Here is a 21,491-nt window from a genome sequence, read left to right as displayed (position 1 = left end):
TGCTTAAAATGGAGAATGGGCTCATATCCTGATAACAGAAAAGAAGCTAGGTGAACAATCAGTAACAAATCTCAGTCGACCAAGCCTTGCCATAAACTGAAATTATGTCTGTATGTCGTCACAGCCAAAACAGACTTCGGGCCAATTTAGCAATAAAACAGCAGCTGTTTCACATGAAGCCGACTCGTGTGGAAAAAGTTTTTCAGACTTTCATCAGCTTCGGACAACTTCAAGTTGTCGCAGTCTCTGGTGTGCCGTCCGTCGACGAGGTCGCAACTGGAGTCTCGGTCGCGTGATTGCGAATTATTTAGAACCACACCACTATAAAAGCAGTGAAAATGCCAATAAATTGTGCATTTTATTTATCGCGTGGTGCTGATATTTATTACACTGGCGAGCAAATTTCGGGTTCACTCACTGTGACAGTTGACGGCAAAAAACATTTTCAATTAGAGGGTAAGTCGGAGAAGCAATTAGGCAAATGATTTGGTCTAGTGATTAGATAGAGACTTGTACAAATAGTAAGCAATCTGATCTTACTGTTGTTTTCCCTTGACAGGCGTAGGTATAACTCTCCACGGAGTCTCATCGGTTCACTGGCGGGAATCACTACATGGTCCTCCGGAAATCGAACATAATGACAGTACCGGGATCTTGGAGAATGCCAAAGTGGATTACAAGGGCACCAAGGTTCACATAAGTCAAACAAAGAAGTTGACTAGTGGACTACGCCTACAACCTGGCATTTTTCAATTGGGTGACTTTAAGTTCCAGCTCCCTGAAAACTTGCCAGCTACTTGCAGTCTTCCCTTCGGCAAAGTGCAGTATATGCTTAAGGCTGTTTTTGAAAGGAGGGGAAAACACAACAAATGCTTTCAGCAGCGACTGGTGATAAGAAAGAGCCTGGAGTTTAGTGATCTTAAGCCCCAAATTACGGAGACCTCCAATATAAGTCTTACACTGTCCCGAAGTGTGTTTGTTCCCGGTCAAAATGTAAGCTATGAAACAAATCCCAAGGATGGATCTTCGAAGCTCTTAACCCGATTGTGTAAAAAAATCAGTTACACATGTCAGAAACCCAGTGCAAAGACCAAAACCGTTGTACAAGTTTTATCTGAGTCTTTAGACCTGATAAGTAACCTTCGCTTGCCTCTGACAGCCCCCATTATGAGCCACCCAGATCTGTTGGAGCCTATACAAATCAGTTATTATATTGAGACACTTAACTACTTGGACCCTCCCCTAAAACTGCCTATATTTGTGGTTACTGCAGCACCACTCATGTACTCCCCCATGGAATCTTCGCGACTTTGCTTTGTTAATATGGGTGAGCCAATTTTTTCCGCCTAATTCCCCACTCACCATGATTAAATATTGGTTTTCTTCCAGCCCTGAGTCAGAGCGATCTAATGAAGCCAATTAATCAGGATCTGACCCAGAGCTTATCCCCGGAAATTGGCTCATTGGCGCTGACCAAACATTGTGAACGCATCAAGTTGCTAAAAGGCCCGAGGAGAAAAAAGTCGTACGTGCAAATAGCATTACGATACTTTTATAAGAAAGTTGGACCCTGACACGTGCCGAGATTGGAATTTCAGTGTCAAGTTATTGATACTTTTAGAGTTCGATGGAAATAAACGTGAAAAATGCGGTAAAGGAAACTTAATAAACTGTGTTCAAAAGTGGCACACAGAAACAAATAATGTTTATTTAAAAATTACGAAACAAATCTTTTTTGTACGTGTTACTCTTTTATTGATAAAAAAAAAACACCTTTCTTACCTGTCAAAGTGAACAAAAAAAGTGAGTTACTAAGGAATTAAGTATAAAATGTCTAGAATCGTCAGCGCTTTAAGATAAATATACCTGATTGCTAGATGGCGCCGCATCTTCTTTATTCACAGTGCCAACTGAATTTAAATTAGCGCCACCTGTTGATGGCATATTTGTTTTGAAATTGGTTAACTGAGTAACGACTTTCAAACAGATAAATTCATATAAAATCGAGGAAATGTTGTTTATACGCTACTTATAATAAACAAAAATGGACGCAAACAATCAAGATCCTAAGTCTAATTTTTTCTCTGTGCCCATTTAATTTTATGCAGCCGCATTTACTTGCCCTCAGTCAACTGGGAAGCTCTAATTATCGAAATTATGCATGCCAGATTAATGGAGTGAGTGCCCAAATTATTTCGAGGCCCTTATTGTGCCACGTTTTGCGGCAACAAAGTGGCCAAAGGGTTACAGCCAGCACCCCGAAAGCACAGGGCTTGTTGTGACGCACTGCTTGATTCAATGTTTTTGTTGACACTCGTTCGGGCCTTGATATATGCTAATAACTGAAATGTACCACAGTATGTAGTGTGTATTGGCTCCTGACCTCGCCAGCATCCGCCCCGTTGGCTTTCGTCCCCCATTTTTGTGGCACTGAGCTATGTGCGTGAGTGTGTGCGCTGGCCAAAGCCAAACAAAGGAAACCGAAAGGACCCACGGCCCAAAGCTGCTCCATTTCCGAACGTTTCGCGCTGAAATATTAGACCAGAAGCAGACAGTAGACGGCTACACAGACGCATGGCGCCAGCTTATTGATTGGACGCCGCCTCCGCTCCCCGAAAAGCGAAAGCCCGATGGCGTCGGATGCTGACAAAGAACTCGCAGCTCAGAACTCAGTGCGCGTCTGGCTGTGTGGAAGTTGGGTTGCTCGGTGCTCCGTTTCCAGAGCCCCAGAAAAACACAGTGGTGATGAAGTGACAGTGACGATTTGGTGAACACGAACCGGAAGGAAGTGTCGCAGCCATGCCCACCACCTGCGTCTTTCAGCTGGATCGCCTGAATCCGGTCTACAACAGTGGGGAGTACATCAGCGGTCGCATTTTGCTGCGCACGGACAAGGTGAAGCGGGTCAATGGTGGGTTGAAAGTACTCCCGAGTCCATGTTCCACTGGGGACACTACATGTTCTGCAATCCCAATCCCAATCCCCAGCCGTGTATGTGACCCTGGAGGGCGAGGCCAAGGTTCAGTGGTCGATGAGCGGCAAGAGCGAGACGGCTAATTACTCGGGCCACCAGCAATATCTACACTCCCGCACCAATGTGTTCGACAACACCCTCTTCCGGGCTGGCGTCCACGTATACGTGCTCACCCTGAGGATTCCCCCGGACTGCCCCAGCACCTGCAAGGGTCCCTATGGCTACATAGCCTACACCATCTCGCTGACCATCGACAAGCCCTGGGGCTTCGACGAGGTCTTCCGAAAGCCCATCAATGTGGTGCAGACGCTGGACCTCAACTACAACACGGAGTTCGCAGTGAGTTACATCGTTTAGTAGTGGGTGGCCAACGGGAAATGCATAGCCCAGTTGTTTTGCGTAAATCTGTGCATTTCAAAGCCTATATTAGAAAGAAATCACAACTTTTCGCAGTTCACCCATGCTCACTTGCCTAATGCTATTAAAAATCGAGCTTATTAAAAAAGGCAGTTGAACAATCATAGCATAACTAATAATAGTCTTATTCGAAACCGACAAAAAGCTCACCGTTTTAGAAATAACTTAATGCGAATATCAGTTTGGTGTTAAGTCGTGCAACTAATCTTCCTTTTCCCACACACCAGCTGCCTGTGAAGGATGAAAACCTCAAGTATCTCTGCCATTGGCCCTGCGTCTCTGGTCCCATCTGCTCCACCCTGGTTCTGCCCGCCTCCGGATTCACGCCCCTGCAGGAAGTGCCCTTCCGATTGGAGGTGGACAACCAGTCGCCGCACTACGACATCATCGGCGTGGAGGTGTCCATCAAGCAGCACTTCGTCTTCCTGTCGCGCAAGCCCGTCAAGCGGAACTTCTACACGAAGACGCTGGTCAAGGAGCTGATCTCGGACCGCACTCTGCGCCTGTCCAAGCGGCAGTACGAGTCCAGCATCTGTGTGCCCATGGACACGCCCCGATCCACCCTCAATCCCAACTACATCGTCTTCCTGCACTACACGCTGCAGGTGAAGCTGAAGACGGGCTACTTCCACTACGACACGGACCTGTCGGTGCCCATCATCGTGGGCACCACCTCCTTGCAGCACCTCCGGCACTCTGTCCACACCCAGCAGCCGGTGAGGAGGACGCCCACGCCAGAGAGACAGCGCCTGATCGAGCGGGTGACCCCCCGACCGCCAGCGGTGGAGGAGGAATCTGGCGGGGAAGCGGACGCGGCCACCGAAGAGCCGCACCAGGCGATCGAGGACGATGAGCCGCCCTCGTACGACAGTTGCCGTGAGTTTGTTCCCTACCTTGAAAGTAATTTAACCATAATAGTGACTTCAGCCGTACAAAATTTTTCTTATACTTTTGTATATACTTTTGTATATACTTTTGTATATACTTTTGTATATACTTTTGTATATACTTTTGTATATACTTTTGTATATACTTTTGTAATAGAATAAAACAAAAACACCTCTTGAGGAGGTAATAACAACGTGACGATCGCACCTTCAACTCCAAAAACATCTGATATCAGATTTTGTGACAATTATTATTTATTTTACCAAAACAATGTAATTTATTTTTATTGAATTAGTTTCATATTCGCCACCAAGTTGCACAATAATATCAGCCTTATAGCAACAGGAAAGGAAGCAAACTTCGACAAGCCAAAGATTATTGACCCTTGCAGCTATTGCACAAATTCAAAATTCTTTAAAACATCAAAATTTCGAATCATATTTAGAAACATTTATGCTTCTATAATTTTCAGATCAATTATTTTAACGTTTCTATGGCAGCTATGATATTGCAAACCTCTGACTGAAATTAGTGTACCCTCTGCAATAAAAAAAGTAAATAATAATCTACACAAAATCTGATATCAGAAGATTTTGGAGTTGAAGGTGCGATCGTCACTTTCTTATTACCTCGTCAAGATTTGTTTTTGTTTGATATCAGACGTTTTTGTTTGTAAAAGAAAAATATCTGATATAAAATTTGTGACGAAAAATGAATAAGCATTTTTAAATATATACGCAAGTCAATCATAATTTTAATGTTTTCAAGAATATTTAATTTTTTAAATAGCCGCAAGGGTATATAAGCTTTGGCTTGCTTCCTTTCTTGTTTAAAATGAACTTGACTTCTTATTTCCGTTATTGTTTTAAAACAGCTGGCATGTCTTATGTATATTATTCATGTAGTCTAGTAAATTGAATTTATCTTTATGAATTTCATGTCTTTTAAACAGCTGTAAAACACAAAATAAAAGTGGCACGTCAGGTTTTTTTACCATTGAAAATCTTCTATTATAAGTGGATATAAGTGGAACAATAATTTTGAACGAGACAGCGGAAAAACAGAGTATACACTCAATATGTGTAAAATAAACAATGTTATTAAATTTTATAGAGCCAGGAAAGAAATATTCCTTCTAAAAATAATCTTTGGGCCAGAATGTTCGTAAAAAACATGAGATAACGCTATAGACGAGTTCCACGACTATTAGATACCCGTTAGTCAGCTAACAAATTTCGAAATAAATATACACACAAATTTATATGTATGTGTTTCCGCTGCTCTTCATGCTCGATCTCCATTTTTCAAATATTCAGTGACGTCTTAGCTAAACATAAATGGCAAATATCAAATAATTAGAGTTAATATTTATGGACCATAACAAAGTGATTTCGCGATTTGTGGACTCCGTTTTAGAATAAAGTTGCGCTGTGTATGAATTATTCAAATCTTCAATTCAAACCTCCCAAACCTCTAGTTTTTATAGTTTTCGAGATCTTACCGTTCATAGAGACGGGCAGACGGACGAACAGACGGACATGGCTATTTCGACTCGGCTATTGATCCTGATCAAGAATATATATACTTTATAGGGTCGGAAACGCTTAGCAACGTAGTAAATTTAAGTATTTCATACTCAATTTTCATATTTTTCGCTTGATTGTTATCCATTGCTTTTTTGAAAGTTATCTTCATACATCTTTCTCAAACACGCCCATAACTTCTAAGCTAGTAAAATTACACGTCGATAAAAAGGTATTGTCAAATGCTAAACATACCGCCGTAAAAATTGGTCTAAATACAATAGTTTTAAAACTATTTTATTTGTAATTTCTTTTCACACTTTTTTTGCAGATTACTTAAAAACGGCTCTAACGATTTTTGTTTCACTTTTTATAGCCCCCAAGATTCCTAACTTTTGGTACATAAAAGTTACTGTGCAACAAAAACAGATACTTTTCTCAGTCCACAGTAGTTAACGCTGCATTGGCTAGAATTTCCAAACAATATCATAACATAAAAGCATAAAACAAGGATTATTGTTGTTTAATAAAATAAATTTAATTTTGGAATAGCTGCAAAGGTAAATAAACTTCGGCTTGCTGAAGGAGATTTGCTTGCAGAAGCTGGTTTCCTTATTCCTACATAGTTTAGCTTTAAAGTCTTCCTTGCAGCTATTTCAAAAACTAAATACTCTTGAAAACGTTAAAATTATGATTTACTTGCGTGTATGTTGAAAAACATTGAAGCTATGATGATTTTCAGCTTAATTATTCAATAGTTCCTATGGCAGCTATACGATTGTTCCTATGGGAGCTAAATGCTATAGTCGTCCGATTTTGATGAAATTTAAACCGTAATTCTGATATATTTAACCAATACTATATCTCGAAGCACTAAAAAAAAAATTAAAAAAACCAAAGTTATAATTTATTTTTATTTATTTTTATGATTGTTCCTATGGGAGCTATATGCTATAGCCGTCCGATTTTGATGAAATTTAAAACGTAATTCTGAAATATTTAACCATAACTATATCTCGAAACACTAAAAAAAAAAATTAAAAAACACCAAAGTTATAATTTTTTTTATTTATTTTTATGATTGTTCCTATGGGAGCTATATGCTATAGCCGTCCGATTTTGATAAAACTTAAAACGTAATTCTGAAATATTTAACCATTACTGTATCTCGAAACACTAAAAAAAAAATTAAAAAACACCAAAGTTATTAATTTTTTTTATTTTTTTTTATGATTGTTCCTATGGGAGCTATATGCTATAGTCGTCCGATTTTGATGAAATTTAAATCGTAATTCTGAAAGAAGAACTAAAAAAAAAATTAAAAAATAGAAAAGTTATATTTTTTTTAAATTTATTTTTCCGATTGTTCCTATGGGAGCTATATGCTATAGTCGTCCGATCCGGCTCGTTCCGACTTATATACTCCCTGCAATAGAAAGACAACTTTGGGAAAGTTTCATGCAGATAGCTTTAAAACTGAGAGACTAGTTTGCGTAGAAACGGACGGACAGACGGACAGACGGACGGACGGACAGACGGACGGACAGACGGACATGGCTAGATCGACTCTACTAGTGATGCTGATCAAGAATATATATACTTTATAGGGTCGGAAACGTCTCCTTCACTGCGTTGCAAATTTCTGACTGAAATTATAATACCCTCTGCAAGGGTATAAAAACAGCAATTTTATAATTTTTTTTTATTTACTTTTTCGATTGTTATGGGAGCTGTATGCTATAGTCGTCCGATTTTATTGAAATTTAAACCGTAATTCTGAAATATTTAACCATTAATATATCTCGAAGAACTAAAAAAAAAATTAGAAAACGCCAAAGTTATAGTTTTTTTTAATTTATTTTTTCAGATTGTTTCTATGGGAGCTATATGCTATAGTCGTCCGATCCGTCTCGTTCCGACCTATATACTACCTGCAATAGAAAGACAACTTTTGTGAAAGTTTTATGCAGATAGCTTTAAAACTGAGAGACTAGTTTGCATATAAACGGACGGACAGACGGATGGACAGACGGACATGGCTAGATCGACTTTTTGACAACACCACAAGTGCTTTTCAAAAGAAATACAAAAGTTATTAAGAGTAAAATCATTTTTTATACTTCCATTGAATGTAGGTCAAAGCTTACACGGCTGGTAATCCAAAATATAATTTACATCACATAATTTACCCATTTTTTTGGATTCTTGGCTTACTAAAATTTTGTAAAATTTAACATTAAGCAAGCCGATAGCTCCCATTTATGAAAACGTGCATTAAGTAAATGTATTTTTAACTGCTTTGCAAACTTCTGACTAGAATTATAATTTGTATACGACTCAACAAAAATTTGTAAAAGTACAAAATTATGCATAAGAGATTATAGTTTGATTTTGTTTAAACTTGATCCAGCCCAACGACACACTTGACTTTAAAATCTATTTAGTACACTAAAATAAGGTAAACAATACGAAAAATAATTTCATACGCCCCCATATTAATATCTTTTATTTGCCTATACACTTAAATCAGTTAGATAAAGAATTATTGTGATTGTCGTTTCGGAGCTCAATATGACGAGCATATCAAATAACAAGTTCATATTTGTACAGTTACGATGATGAGTAAAGAAAATAAAGAATGAAAGATAGCTGTATCTAAAATGGATAAGATCTAAGACCTGGTTCTTTTTTTTCCTTTCTACTTGCAGTTCCACCCTCATTCAGTTTTGCCACTTTGGCAGGCAGTCAGCAGACTTTGGGGAGTAACCACGCAGTGGTGCTGCAGCGCATTCACTTACCGAAGTTTCCCGGCTTCAGCACACTAATCGGGACTGCCCCAGCTCACGGAATGGAGGACTCCGGCTTGGACATGCACGTGTACCGGTCGTACGGCTCCCTGAACACGGACCACACGGGCCGAAGTCTGGACACTTTTGGATCGCTCTGCGGTCCACTGTCCGAGCAAGTTGTGGAGCAGGAGCAAGAGGCTGATGCTGGGGGGGAGACGGAGACGGAGGTCCTGGATGTGACTGCCCAGGTGCACCGGGCCCGGATTGCGGAGGTCGAGGAGGAGCTGCAGGACGAACACCTGTTCTAACGAAAGAGTGTCTTTAAAACGTATTACCATCCCAAGTAACAAGTAACTTAAGTGTTCAAGACTAAGGCTTAAACAGGATTTTAGGCAAGATTCTAGTCCGTCGTCTAGTTTTAGTGAGCTTTTATGGCGCAGATTTGTACAATCGCGTATAATGCAAAATTGATTTAATCGAACTTATTGAGTGCCAACGTTCTAACATACCGCTTTTTTACATCCATCACAAATTTACTGTTTAAATATTCGACTTGATACATTTACTAATTATCCTAAGTACCGATTAATGCGTTCTTAAGTGGACAACAAATATATGCAGTATACAAACCAATCAGTTTGATAATTGCATTTGTCATTGTGTAGTTGGTGGGACTTTTCAGAGAATAAATTTCATTTTTTTAAATCGAACTGGCAACTTTATAGTTTCCTTGTAAGACATCTATATTTATTTATGAGAACATAACTATTTAAGGCATTCAAAAGTAACTGGTAGCTGTTTGATATGCATATTTTTAATAGCCAGGTGTGAAACAATGTACATCAGCTAAAGACTCCTTATAAAGGGTGTCCTTGAACCCGTCATCCGCCTGAACTTGCCGCTCATATGTAGGCTACACCTGCCGTCCGATGTAATGCACTTTAATTAAATTACAAATTGATTGATACCAGATAACAGTTGTCACCCGCCACACTTCGCTGGCAGCGTCCTAGGCCAGATTAGATAACGGCTTTGGCGATAATAGCCATAGCCATGGTAGCATTCACACCTAGTATAGCCGATAAGGCCGTGTTGAGCTCCGTTCTTAATGGGCGAGCATATTGTCAACAACTGCCAGACATCGGTTAGAAGTCGAGCCGTTAACATAGAGGACAGTGCTGAAGATGAGCCACCGCTGTGACATCCAGTTGGACAATCCCCGGGGGTCTTATCGGGCCGGAGAGACAGTCAATGGTCACGTTTATCTGACCCTTTCGGAGCGTGCTTTAATCAAAGGTAAGTGAGATCGTGACTCATGGGGCTACCCTGTTCAAAAGACCCACCGAGTGCCAGTGACTCACCGATCAAGATCTAGTTTTGCTTGGGGTCTGGCAAATAATTTACTGATAGTGATTGTCGAATTGCAAATAGCTACCGTTAATGCTTATCGATTGCTGAAAGTATTTTCATACACTCAGAAGAGATAAGCACGAATTTAAGAAATTCGCGTGGCTTCTTAAATCTGTGAATATGCCAATGAATTTTTAAGATTGAAAAAGTTTGAAATACAAAAAAAAGAAAAAAAAGAGTAAAACTTTTTGTTTGTTAATCCCGTTTTTTCCATGCGAGCAATATGATTTAGCCGTCCGATTGTAAAAACATTTAAATACAATAGCAGTTCTGAAATAATAAACCATTATCATATCTCGAAAAACCAAAAATAAAAATTAAAAAACCAGCAAAGTTATAATTTTTGTTTTATGTTTTTTAAGCACTCTAATCCATTAATTTTAGTGTTGTTCCCAGTTTATTACATAAATTTGATCATTTTACAGATATAAAATATATATAAAAGGTTGCACTTATTGAAAACTAGTGTTTTGCAATCGTAAAATGAAATGGATTAAACAATTTACCAATTTATTATGCTGATGCCTTGGAATTGTTCAAAAATACTTGCCCTTTGCGTTAACAATGGCTTACAAAATAATTTTCCAGTTATCAAACCTTGATTTTCCGGTGCAGTTGGACACCCAGATTCAGAAAACATTTTTTCTTAACATTTTTATTGAAGAAACCCACCAGGTATTTATCGTTACTGTCCATTTTAGGAATACAACGTATTATTTCAGCGCCAAAAAAATCTTTTGTTTCTAAAATTAAGGTGTTTTTCTACTGAGTGTAGTTAATATTCGCACTATTGTTAAAATATAATTAAAGGAAAATTATAACATTATGTGCCGGCCTCCGATACTATACACCCAAAAAAAAATGTTCATAAAAACTAGACTATTGTTAAATGAATTTTAAACTATTGGGGCGGATATCATATTCTCAATAATATGAGTTTTAAATAAATACCTCGAAAGTATAGACTACCGTTTTAGACTCTTCGGCACAGAAATGAAACTAAAAAGTTGAGGTGTTACATTAATTAGTACTTAATTAATACCTTTACTTAAATACTGTCTGTGGTTTAATTTTAAGACACAAATAATAAAACTAAACTTTCAGTTCTTTGTTTGGGTGTAGACAATTACTAGGTTAATATTTCAGCTGTGGGACTTAAAATGTAGTTAATTTTAAGGCAATTATGGCACAACTACATTAATCGACAAAAATATAAAATTTTTCCATTTTAAAGTCACCGCTTTATTACCGAGCTAAAAATTTTTATTTCACCAAAAATCGTCTCATACTTTCAGTATTCCCTACACCCAGAGAAAAATCATGGTAAATCCAAAAATTTTCTCTTTGAAATAAATAATTTCGGTTCTAATTTAGCTCCGAGGGTTTTGTGTTTAAACCAATGCAAAAAATTAGTTCTAAACTAAAAAAAAATTGAAATTTTCAATTTTCTTATTGGATAAACCAATTAAATATGTTAATCATGACATTGTCATGTTTATAATTTACTTTAAATAAGTTTATATTTTGAAAATTAATCTAACAGTCAATTATTTAATGTTGAATTTTCCTGGGTGTAAACGAGTGAATCTCTGAACTGCTGATATTAGCAGAGATATCATTAACATGTCTGGCAACTCTGCTTGTGTTATTATTTTAGCTGATCGTCAGTTCTTTTACCATCGCCAAAGCGAACAGGAAAACTTTTTAACATAAAGCTGAGTGAAGACATAACAAAATCTAACATTCAAAGAGCAACCTTATTTATAGCGGGTTATGTTTGTAGCTCTTCGCCATTTCACGCATTTGGTCTGAATTCATAGTCAACTTTCATGTCCAAGCGAATACACGAAATGGTGCCTAAATACGTATTTTCCCATTTCACAAAATAATTGCATAAAAAGACCATCGGATAATATATTCATGTTACATACAAAATTAACATATATTGACTTTTAAATTTGTTTAAAAACTTAGTTTTACAACCGTTTACATTTCAGCAATATGTTTGGAGGCCAATGGCTATGCTGCAACCGCCTGGCAGCAGCCCCAAAAGCAGAAGAAATCAAAGAATTCCGAGGCGCAAGTGCAGATTCAGAGCTTGGACTTTGACTATCGCGTGGATTATTTTGCTAAAATCGATTATTTTGTGGGCTCGGAGGCATCACAGCCCCAGATAATGGAAGCGGGCACGTACAACTACGGTTTCCACGTGAAACTGCCCAAGAACTGTCCGGGTAATTACGAGGGGGCCCACGGTCACATCCGGTACACGCTCCAACTGCTGATACACAGTAGTGCAGATCGTCCGCTAGAGATTCTTAATGTGCGGCAGTTGCAGATTTTCCCGCAGAACAGTCTCATCCAGGAGACACGGGGTAGTGAAGTGCAGATCCACGAGCAGACCCCTCGCCTGAAATTCTGGATGAAACCACTGCACTTGCAGCTCCAGATTCCCAGACAGGGCTATTCGCCAGGAGCGGGCATTTCCGTTCACGTCAAGCTGCACAACCCGGGAAAACTCCCACTCCGAGACGTAATTTATTCCCTCGTCCAGATCAGCACCTATGTGGCACATCTGAGGAACAAGCCCAAGCGTATGGAGACCAAAGAAGAGCGACAAACCATCCTGAGCAGCAGCCACGAGCTTCATAGCCTGCCTCGCGGCGAACTGGAGAATTTCCAACACCTTCACATGCTGCAAGTGCCCCAAACTGCGGCCACTTTGAGTTTGGCAGGATGCGCCTGCATACAGCTTAACTACGAGGTGGAAGTGCTGGTGAGAACTCTGCAGGAGAAACGCCTCATTGCGTCCCGGATTCCTGTGACCATTGGCAACGTGACACCGCCTTGTCCGGGCAAACTTCTAATGCAAGAGCCGCTGGAGGCCACTGCTCCGACACCCACTCCGCCCGCCGAAACAGCGCAAAAATTGGCTCCAAATTTTAGCGTTTCAACGACCTCTTTGGGTACGTTTCTCTGCCGATTTTAATTATCCCAAATTAAATATGGGTTTTCATTCCTGTAGCTTCCAATTTTCGGGAAGCCGAGTTCATGGTCGCTACCAATCTAAACAAGACCAACAAACCCTATTTGTCCGGGGAGCAGTTGGATTTTAGGCCACGCTATGTGTACTACGAAATGGAGCAGACTCAATCGGAGGAAGTCAAGTCCCATTGATTGCATGGCTACACTGAGTACACAGAGAAAACAATAGTGGAACCAACTCTTTTTACCTATAAACTTAATACATTTCGCCTACAAATTAGTCTTAAGTATGGTATCAGCAAAATTCAAAATATTTATTTGAGTTCAATATTTAAATAATTAAATAAAATAATATGTTAAATTTAAATATACTGTAACATTTTTAACAATCTTTTGATGTACAAATTTAATAATGAAATTTTAAATTAAGAAAAAACTCCTTTGTATGATGATTAATTATGATATGTTTAATGTAAAGGATTCAAAAACAATTATCAACTGTATTAACCCTATAGACTTAAAATGTTTCGCCGACGATTTAGTTTTATTTATTGGAGTTCAATATTAAAATAATAAATTTTACTATCATTTTTAATAAAAATAATATTTAAAATCTTAAAATCATATCGAGGTAATAAGTATGAAATGTAACTTGCAATTTATATTAAATGCTTTTGTACATAATTTAAATAAACTTTTTTTGAACAGAAACAACTTTTTATACCAGATACTTGAAGAGTAGAGTAGCCGTTGAAAAGTGTGTAACAGGTAGAGGGATGCATTTCCTACCCTATAAAGTTTATCAAACAAAAGCATCTTTTGACAAGGTCAGTGTAATGTTAATTTATTAAATTAGTTTCTAGTTCAGCACGCTGCTTTTTAACAGCAAAGCTTGATTTTATTGTGCAGCTTTGTGCTTAATACGAAACTAATAAAAGTTAATTTTTTGTTATAGTAAATTATAATCGGCACAAAATTTGATAGCAAAAGTTTTTGAAATTGAAGGTGCGATTGTCACTTTATTCTTATCTCGTCAAGAAGTGGTTTTGTTTGATATCAGAAGTTTTTGTTTGAAACTTTTTTCTTTTTTTTTTATAGAAAGAAAACTAAAGTTTTTTTGGGTTGTGTGACACAAATAACAGTAGTGCACAAAATGAAAGGTTTTCCACAAAACTGGACCGTTTTTTTTTTTTTGTAAAAGTGGTATTTACAGGGTTTAGAGAGATAAAACCGAACCAGATTATTTATATATTGTACTTATATAATAACATCAGATTAACAAAATTAATATTTAAAAGGAACTTCAATTACTAAACTTAATTAGATAATTTAATGTTTCCTTATCGATTTAGATGTAATAATAAAAATCAAATCCAATTAAAATTTCAAAAAGGACGTTCAAGAAGAGTCACTCAAACGATCTACCAAATTGCCTTGCCTTAACCCTACTTTTATCTATTTTATCAGGAGTCTCACTATTAATTACTTTTCATATGTCTTGTTCAGCAGAAAGTGCTCTAATTCTAAACTTCCAAACTGAATATTTCTCGCTATTTTTCGCTTCGATTTCTTTATTTAGTCTATGTATTCTCTAAAAGAATGTCCAATACCTTTTGTTTTTACTATATTAGTATATTAGTTGGGGAGGGAACTTTTATTTATTTTAATTATAATACTCTAAATTATATTAACGCTTTATATAAACGATTTATATTTTCTCAGCAAACAACCAGCCACTTACATGTCAAGATCAAAAGCGAAAGAAGAAAGAAAACCGAGGGCCCACTTTAATCATTGAGGGATTTCTATAATGTTAAATTTTGCTATTTACATAATATTATAATTATGGGATATTAACTAAGTTATGTTCAGCAGCTCAATTATTAGATAGTTATTTTATATATTTTTATTATATCTATGATATAGTCGTCTGATTTTGATGAAATTTAAACCGTAAATATAAAATATTTAACCATTACTATATATATATATGTCTCGTCCCGACTTATATACTACCTGCAATAGAAAGACAACTTTTGGGAAAATTTCATGCAGATAGCTTTAAAACTGAGAGACTAGTTTGCGTAGAAACGGACGGACAGACGGACGGACAGACGGACATGGTTAGATCGACTCTTCTAGTGATGCTAATCAAGAATAAATATACTTTATAGGGTCGAAAATGTATCCTTCACTGCGTTGCAAACTTCTGACTGAAATTATAATACCATCTGCAAGGGTATAAAAATGGCGAATCGCTGGAGGTTTTTTTCAACGTTATAAAAGTGCACTTTATTGCAGGCAAAAATACAACAATTGATGTCGACTCTGTAAATATCACTAACCCATAGAGTAGAACTATACTTTTGAGGATGTTATTTTTGCCAGTCGTTTGTCAAACGTGCGAAAGTAAAACGATAACTATCTCTTTCTAGAGCTTTTCTCTGAAAAACTGATCGTCCTCGGCAAAGCCGATGAGACCACCTTGTGCAGTTGCACCATTACCTACCCCACTTAAGCCTAATGGGAAGAGAACGGGGGGTGGAGACTGTTAACAGTCCGTGAGCGAGATGAGAGATCTCCTGGAAAGAACTGCCACTTGTACGTTAACATATAACAGAAAAAGTGCGCGGACATTAACGATACATAAAGTTGCCAGTGGTTCTTAAAAAGCGAAAATTACGTCAATTTGTCTTTCAAAATAGCCATATTTGCCGCTACTCGCTATTTTACAATTCATCCCGAGTGGGGAAAAAACTAAATTGGCATTACTGCTCATGATGCAACTATAAAAGGTGGTCTTATAAGCTCTGCCGAGGACGAAACACTTTTATTAGCCCTCTCTCTCCGCTCTCACAGAGACAAGCAGCTCTCGCGTTAAGATCACCTTATATACTTGCTTCTCACGGCTTGCTTGTAGTGTTGTCAACGCATTTTAGCGGATGGCAAAATTAATACCCGTTACTCCTAAAGTAAAAGGGTATATTGTATTCGTTAAAAAGTATGTAACAGATAGAAGGAAGCGTTTCCGATCATGTTAAGCATATGTTTATATTCTTGATCAGGATCAATAGCCGGGTCGATCTATCTATGTATGTCTTGTCAGTCCGTCTGTATAAACGTTGAGATCTCGGAAATTATAGAATCTAGAGATTTGGGACTGGCATGCAGATTCTGAGCCACGCCCACTCTTACGTCCTCAAATCGTGAAAGTATGTACTGTCATTCTGAGACATGTTAGACCGTAGGTGTTGGACTCTGTGTGTGTGTTTCGGTCATAGATATCGGTAGACACAAAAATCAAGCTTATATTTTAGATGATATATGGTTTCATTACGACTTCCATTGAGAATTAAAAGCCATAAGGCAAAACTCCGCATTTAAACTAAATGCAAAAATTAAATGTGATTTCAAACTATTCGCCCCAAACGTTTTTGAAAAAAAAAACCGATATTAAATTATATTTGTTAGTACCACTACTACAACAGCTGGTTTCTATACACAAGGATGGCGCAATTTTTGATTTCTTTCGAGTAAAAAATTTATTTTGCATAAAAGTGACTAAAAACAAGAGCAAGCCCAGCAAATCCTGGTCATAGTGCCACAATGCATTACTGATAGATCTCTGGCAGAAAATAACTGCCACATATACAGGTATGGTCTTCTTTGCAAACCAGTCAAAAAAACCCCATCATCGCCCCTTCCTTGTCGTCCAAGTTGGCAAATTCCTCGGTCGCATTTTGAATGTTGCTGAGCATTAAAGATTTCCATAAACATATTCCAGATTTTTAATTAATTTCGTTTTAATTTGCGATTATTCAAAAGTAAACAAACCCAGATCAGCTGTTCGTGCATTAGCTAAATGATAATGCGCCAATTGAATCCGGCACAATTTTATTTTAAAATTTCGTGATTAACATTAAACCTGGATACTATTGTATAATCGCAAAATAGTTTATTATTCTCTTAATTTTTTCAGGTTGTATTTAAAAAAAAATCTTTTAAGCTTTTGCATCCCTTATTTTAATGTAAGCATTCAAAAACTACATTTTTATTTTATTACAAGAGCGCTTATTATATGAGGTAGCCCTTTAGATTCCTTAAATAGAAATAGGAGGAATATGGAGATTCTGAATATATAAATATCATATTTTCTACTAAGTTAGATTGTTGTATATTTGTTTGTTATAATCTCGCAGAGAATATTTAAATTTCGCAAACAATTGGTCGAGCAATACAAAAATTGATTAATTTTTTAAATAATCTGGGGATTTCAACAAAAAGATATACTTTTTTTTGTCGATGTCGAAAAGAATTTTTCGTTTTTAAAATATAAAAGGATTCCTTATACAGCAAATTACAAAATTTTTGTAACTTCATTGATTTTAAAAATAAATTTTGTTATAGCAAGTTTCCTTTATTTCTTTTGGAAGTACTTTAGGGTTTGTGCTAAAACTTCAATATCAAATTAAAAAAAAACAGAATTACAACTTTCGAGTTAAAAAAAAGTGATAATATTATTTAGGAGATTGTAAAACAACTTTTGAATAAAGTAAAAATTTTGATTGTAAGATTCTTTAAACCAAAACATCGGGGGTATAGGTATATTGCTCAAAATGATATAATGGTAATGAGGTTCCAATGCTTTTGTTCTTAGATGCCTGACCTATGGTATTACCTATGGTATTGAAACACTTACATATGGCACAAAATACATTAAAATTAAATTTGGTCGGTTCAAGTTCATACACGCAAAAAAGCTAAGCTTAGTAGACGAGTAAAATCCATTATTTCTAAGAGTTCGAGTTCCAGCCGTAAGATGGTGAAGGGCGATCAATAGAGCTGCCTTCGATCAATGGGGCACTGGCGTCATGAGGTAGGGACAGGACGGGAACGGGTTGTTGAAGAGAAGAACCCGGTTCTTCTGTTAGAAGTGGGGGCGCCGATGGCAAGGCAAAGTTAGTGTACATTGGATAACGCGGTATGAAGTCATCCGTGCGGTTGTGCTCGTCCACGTCGATATCTATAAACCTTTCGCCAAAATTGGTGGCCTCCTCGAAAGTCGGTGGTTCTGTGGGATAATCAAAGAAAAATAAAAATACAATAAATTTGGGCAATTAGATATAACCTAGTTTATAGCACACATATAAGGAATGTTAATTAAAGGTTTAAATATTATATATAAAATATATTTGACTCTATTCTTGACTTCATAGTGCACTGTGTACTCACTGCACTTGTCGTAGCTGGGAGGCAGGTCAGCTGCAGCTCCGGCCGGAGTGTCTGGTGTTTGCGGTATCCACTCGGACACATGCGCGGGGTTCTCAGCGCTCTGGATTAATGGAATGGTGCCAATGACAATCGGCACCTCAAAGTCTGAGTCCACGTGGCAGCTACCAGTGTTGATCGACAGGATAACTTGATAGCTGACCGATATGATGCCATTAGAGCGGGAAGAGGGCGGCACCGCCGGAATAGCTAGCGTGCCTTCAATTATCTTCTTTGACAGCCGCAGCACCCGTTCCTCCTGACCAAATTGGTTTAGAATGTGTTCCATCTCGCGAGTCTTGTGGTGAGGAGTTTGGGCCTGGAACCTGTAGGTCTGCTTCAGTTGAACTTCGATACCGTCCAAGTCATAGCCACTCGATTGGTTGTCGATTTCCAAGGAGAAGCGGATCTTCTGCCCAGGTGCGTAGCCGCCAAAGGGTATTGTGAGTGTGGAGAGTACTGGACCCGATCTGCAGGGCCAGCAGCAGAAGTGCTTAATGTCCTCTCTCACTAGGGGCATCTATGGAATACGAAAGTGGATCGATTTTTTAAATGTCTACATATACGATTTTTTGATTTAAATGTTAACTTTCCAATTTGTTTGGAACTGTTTGGTTTTCGCGATATATAACAAAATTAGAATTAGAATTAGAATTTTTAAAGTTATAGGGTTATGAAGTCCTCTGCCGCCGCTCTGCCGCTGCTCTGCCGGTAATCGCTGATGTAGATAAACAGAACAAAATAACTGTAAGCGGGATGCTGCACGCTTTTAGTGTTGGCTATGCAGTTCGACTTTTTGATGGTTTTGTGTGGGAATATTTCGTTTGAAATTTGATGGCTGAGTAACGGGTCTCTAATAGTCGGGGAACTCGACTACAGCGTTCTTTATTACGTTTCGAGAAAAACTCATTTTTTTTTATAGTAATCTGAACTTTACTGATTAAAAACCATATACACTTGATATTGACTCACCAGCAACTGAGGACTCATGTTTAGGTTGTAGGTCTGCAGTACCGTCAGTGGCTGCTTAAAGATGTTGTTGAAGCGCCACTGGCGATCGATGACCACGGTGATCTCGTAACAGATCTTACCGTACTGTACCGCCACCGATGAGGGGCATTCCAGAGGCAGGGGGATACAAAAGGTATAGGTGTGCGTACCAGCTGGGAGATTTCCGGATCCGAAGACATTGGTGCGAGTGTTCAAATACGTCTGCTTGCCCCGAAAGTGCTCCGTATAGTACTCCGTTTTTCCATTTCTGCTCCTAGTCTTGCGCTCATCCCATCGCACCTTCGCCTCTCCCTCGAATAGTATGTATACCTCTAAAATATAAAATAAATAAAATATTAAAGTTTTTTTCGAATCTTTTCTTGCCCATTGGATAATACATTTTGTACCAACACTAAAACCACAATAAAAATTGGCATAAAAACAAGAAAGGAAGTTCGGCGAGCCGAAGCTTATAATGCCTTGCAGCTATTACAAAAAAAAATGTTCTATAAAACGACTTAGTTTTGATTTTGATGAGTATATGTTAAAAACATTGAAGCTATGTAGGGATTCCGATTCATTTTTCGAGCGTTTCCATGGTAGCTATATATATATGATTTGGTTGTCCAATTTGTATTAAATTAAAACCGTAATTCTAGAATAGTAAACCATCACCATATTTTGGAGAATATTCGTAAAAAATTAAAAACAATGAAGTTCTCTTTTTCGTCGGGTATTATTCCGAAAGCCGATGGGAACAAATAGGGCCAACTTTGGCAAAACTTGTCTTTCTATTGCAGGTATATAAGTCGAAACGACTATAGCTTCCATGGGAACAATCGGGAATAAAATGAAAAAAATTTTAAGATTCCGGTTTATTATTTGGTTCTTCAATCTAAAGTATTAGAATTTGTTTTTAAAGTTCCATTGAAGCTCCATTCTAAACATTCTAAATAAAAAAAAAAAATTAAACAAAAATGTTTACCCTCTAATTTTAATTTTTTTTATTATTTGGTTGGATATAGTTTCCAAGGTACGCTTTAAATTTAATTAAGACCGGAAAATGGAAAACCTCCATGGAAACGATCGAATAATTGAGCTGAAAATCATCAGGGCCTCTATAAGGATGATTTAAACATTAAAATTTTTGCTTGATTTTCAATGTTTTTAAAAATTGCAGTTTAAGTTGACAGCATTTGGATAATGTCAATCAAAATTCCAACGAACTCATACGCTGAATCCACTTAGCTGGCAGTTAATCCACTGTGTAAAACACTTGTTGCTCTCTTATCTCTATGTTTTTTTATTTTTATAAGTATACACACAAACATGTTTGTTTTGAAGAGCTTTTTGGCTTTTGTCCATAATGTCATTTATTTTGCAAAACAAAATAATTCAACACTTCATATGGGTGGAGATTCTTTCTATTTAAGAGGGCGTATAGATGAAGGCATTGCAAACTCAATAATTACATATTAATTATTTGAATATTGTACAAAATAAAGTCTTTTGGATAATAGCAAGAAATCCTCTCTGATGTCTACAAATGTATATACAGTACCGGCTTACTACTTTAACTAAACCGGCTTGGCATTATACATAATGACAACCGTTTTACAGCCGCCATAAGGGAGAACTTCTGCCCTTTATTTATTTATTTATTTATTTACTCACCGTTTACTGACTTTTCAGATGTTGTTGTAAGAATGGCTCGTCCATTGATCGTTTCCCCACTATAGTAAATCGGTTCAGGGCGATCGAACTCAAATATGCAGTTTGATGGCATTGTACACCTCTTTTGATGACGAAAGTTTTGCTTTAAAGATTGCGTGCTGCAACTCAAATAAGAAAATTTTAAAAAGTTTACTTTCTCCCGACCCGCACACTAGAATTATTCAGCACCAAACAAGCGTCGCACCCGAAGTGAAATACTATAACATTAGAATCGGCGGCGTGCGAGAGCTAGTTTGTTTGTGACATCATCACTTTTCGAGAGCTAAAGCTTTTTTTCGAAGAGAGTAAAAGCGAAGGAGAGAGCTTTGAAACTTGCTCCCACCAAAAGCAATTTCGGACAATATAGCATTTTAACCCATTTTTCACTTTTTTGTTTACTACACTACATTCGATTTTTTGTAAAGCTTACGTCAAGCACATTTTTGAAATTGTACGAATGAAGTAACAGTGCACTAAGGGGCCGACGATCACTTTTTGGGGCATTAATTAATATATTAAGAACGAAGAAACATT

The 21,491-nt window shown here is 37.5% G+C and overlaps 4 protein-coding genes across 4 annotated transcripts; 3 read left to right on the top strand and 1 right to left on the bottom strand.

Moving 5' to 3' along the window:
• Positions 1–72: 72 nt before the first annotated feature.
• On the top strand, positions 73–2,018 carry LOC128252933 (uncharacterized). Its single transcript, XM_052981162.1, has 3 exons — positions 73–456; positions 560–1,327; positions 1,390–2,018. Exons 1-3 carry the CDS (start codon positions 339–341, stop codon positions 1,572–1,574), a joined length of 1,071 nt encoding a protein of 356 aa, XP_052837122.1. The 5' UTR covers positions 73–338; the 3' UTR covers positions 1,575–2,018.
• A 314-nt stretch (positions 2,019–2,332) lies between these two features.
• Positions 2,333–9,214, top strand: LOC128252928 (arrestin domain-containing protein 3). Its single transcript, XM_052981156.1, has 4 exons — positions 2,333–2,911; positions 2,988–3,313; positions 3,619–4,267; positions 8,511–9,214. The coding sequence occupies exons 1-4, from the start codon at positions 2,800–2,802 to the stop codon at positions 8,897–8,899; spliced, it is 1,476 nt and encodes a 491-aa protein (XP_052837116.1). The 5' UTR covers positions 2,333–2,799; the 3' UTR covers positions 8,900–9,214.
• A 524-nt stretch (positions 9,215–9,738) lies between these two features.
• LOC128252931 (arrestin domain-containing protein 17) lies at positions 9,739–13,651 on the top strand. The gene is made up of 3 exons (XM_052981160.1): positions 9,739–9,887; positions 11,999–12,967; positions 13,027–13,651. The coding sequence occupies exons 1-3, from the start codon at positions 9,776–9,778 to the stop codon at positions 13,176–13,178; spliced, it is 1,233 nt and encodes a 410-aa protein (XP_052837120.1). The 5' UTR covers positions 9,739–9,775; the 3' UTR covers positions 13,179–13,651.
• A 3,306-nt stretch (positions 13,652–16,957) lies between these two features.
• On the bottom strand, positions 16,958–21,190 carry LOC128252930 (arrestin domain-containing protein 17). Its single transcript, XM_052981159.1, has 4 exons — positions 20,919–21,190; positions 19,227–19,576; positions 18,219–18,774; positions 16,958–18,057 (listed from the first exon to the last, which is right to left on the bottom strand). Exons 1-4 carry the CDS (start codon positions 21,028–21,030, stop codon positions 17,780–17,782), a joined length of 1,296 nt encoding a protein of 431 aa, XP_052837119.1. The 5' UTR covers positions 21,031–21,190; the 3' UTR covers positions 16,958–17,779.
• Between the last annotated feature and the right edge of the window lie 301 nt (positions 21,191–21,491).

This window comes from Drosophila gunungcola, chromosome 3R (genome assembly GCF_025200985.1).
Source record: "Drosophila gunungcola strain Sukarami chromosome 3R, Dgunungcola_SK_2, whole genome shotgun sequence".
Taxonomy (NCBI): domain Eukaryota; kingdom Metazoa; phylum Arthropoda; class Insecta; order Diptera; family Drosophilidae; genus Drosophila; species Drosophila gunungcola.
This window is presented reverse-complemented; position numbering and strand designations above follow the sequence as displayed.

Excerpts from the sequence above, each read along its gene's own strand:
- LOC128252933 (XM_052981162.1), top strand. The coding sequence starts at position 339 with ATGCCAATAAATTGTGCATTTTATTTATCGCGTGGTGCTGATATTTAT. Across the intron at positions 457-559 it reads AAAACATTTTCAATTAGAGG|GCGTAGGTATAACTCTCCAC; the intron begins GTAAGTCGGAGA and ends TTCCCTTGACAG. Across the intron at positions 1,328-1,389 it reads ACTTTGCTTTGTTAATATGG|CCCTGAGTCAGAGCGATCTA; the intron begins GTGAGCCAATTT and ends GTTTTCTTCCAG.
- LOC128252928 (XM_052981156.1), top strand. The coding sequence starts at position 2,800 with ATGCCCACCACCTGCGTCTTTCAGCTGGATCGCCTGAATCCGGTCTAC. Across the intron at positions 2,912-2,987 it reads CAAGGTGAAGCGGGTCAATG|CCGTGTATGTGACCCTGGAG; the intron begins GTGGGTTGAAAG and ends CCCAATCCCCAG. Across the intron at positions 4,268-8,510 it reads GCCCTCGTACGACAGTTGCC|TTCCACCCTCATTCAGTTTT; the intron begins GTGAGTTTGTTC and ends TTCTACTTGCAG.
- LOC128252931 (XM_052981160.1), top strand. The coding sequence starts at position 9,776 with ATGAGCCACCGCTGTGACATCCAGTTGGACAATCCCCGGGGGTCTTAT. Across the intron at positions 9,888-11,998 it reads GGAGCGTGCTTTAATCAAAG|CAATATGTTTGGAGGCCAAT; the intron begins GTAAGTGAGATC and ends TTTACATTTCAG. Across the intron at positions 12,968-13,026 it reads CGTTTCAACGACCTCTTTGG|CTTCCAATTTTCGGGAAGCC; the intron begins GTACGTTTCTCT and ends TCATTCCTGTAG.
- LOC128252930 (XM_052981159.1), bottom strand. The coding sequence starts at position 21,030 with ATGCCATCAAACTGCATATTTGAGTTCGATCGCCCTGAACCGATTTAC. Across the intron at positions 19,577-20,918 it reads ATCTGAAAAGTCAGTAAACG|AGGTATACATACTATTCGAG; the intron begins GTGAGTAAATAA and ends TTTATATTTTAG. Across the intron at positions 18,775-19,226 it reads ACATGAGTCCTCAGTTGCTG|ATGCCCCTAGTGAGAGAGGA; the intron begins GTGAGTCAATAT and ends CGTATTCCATAG.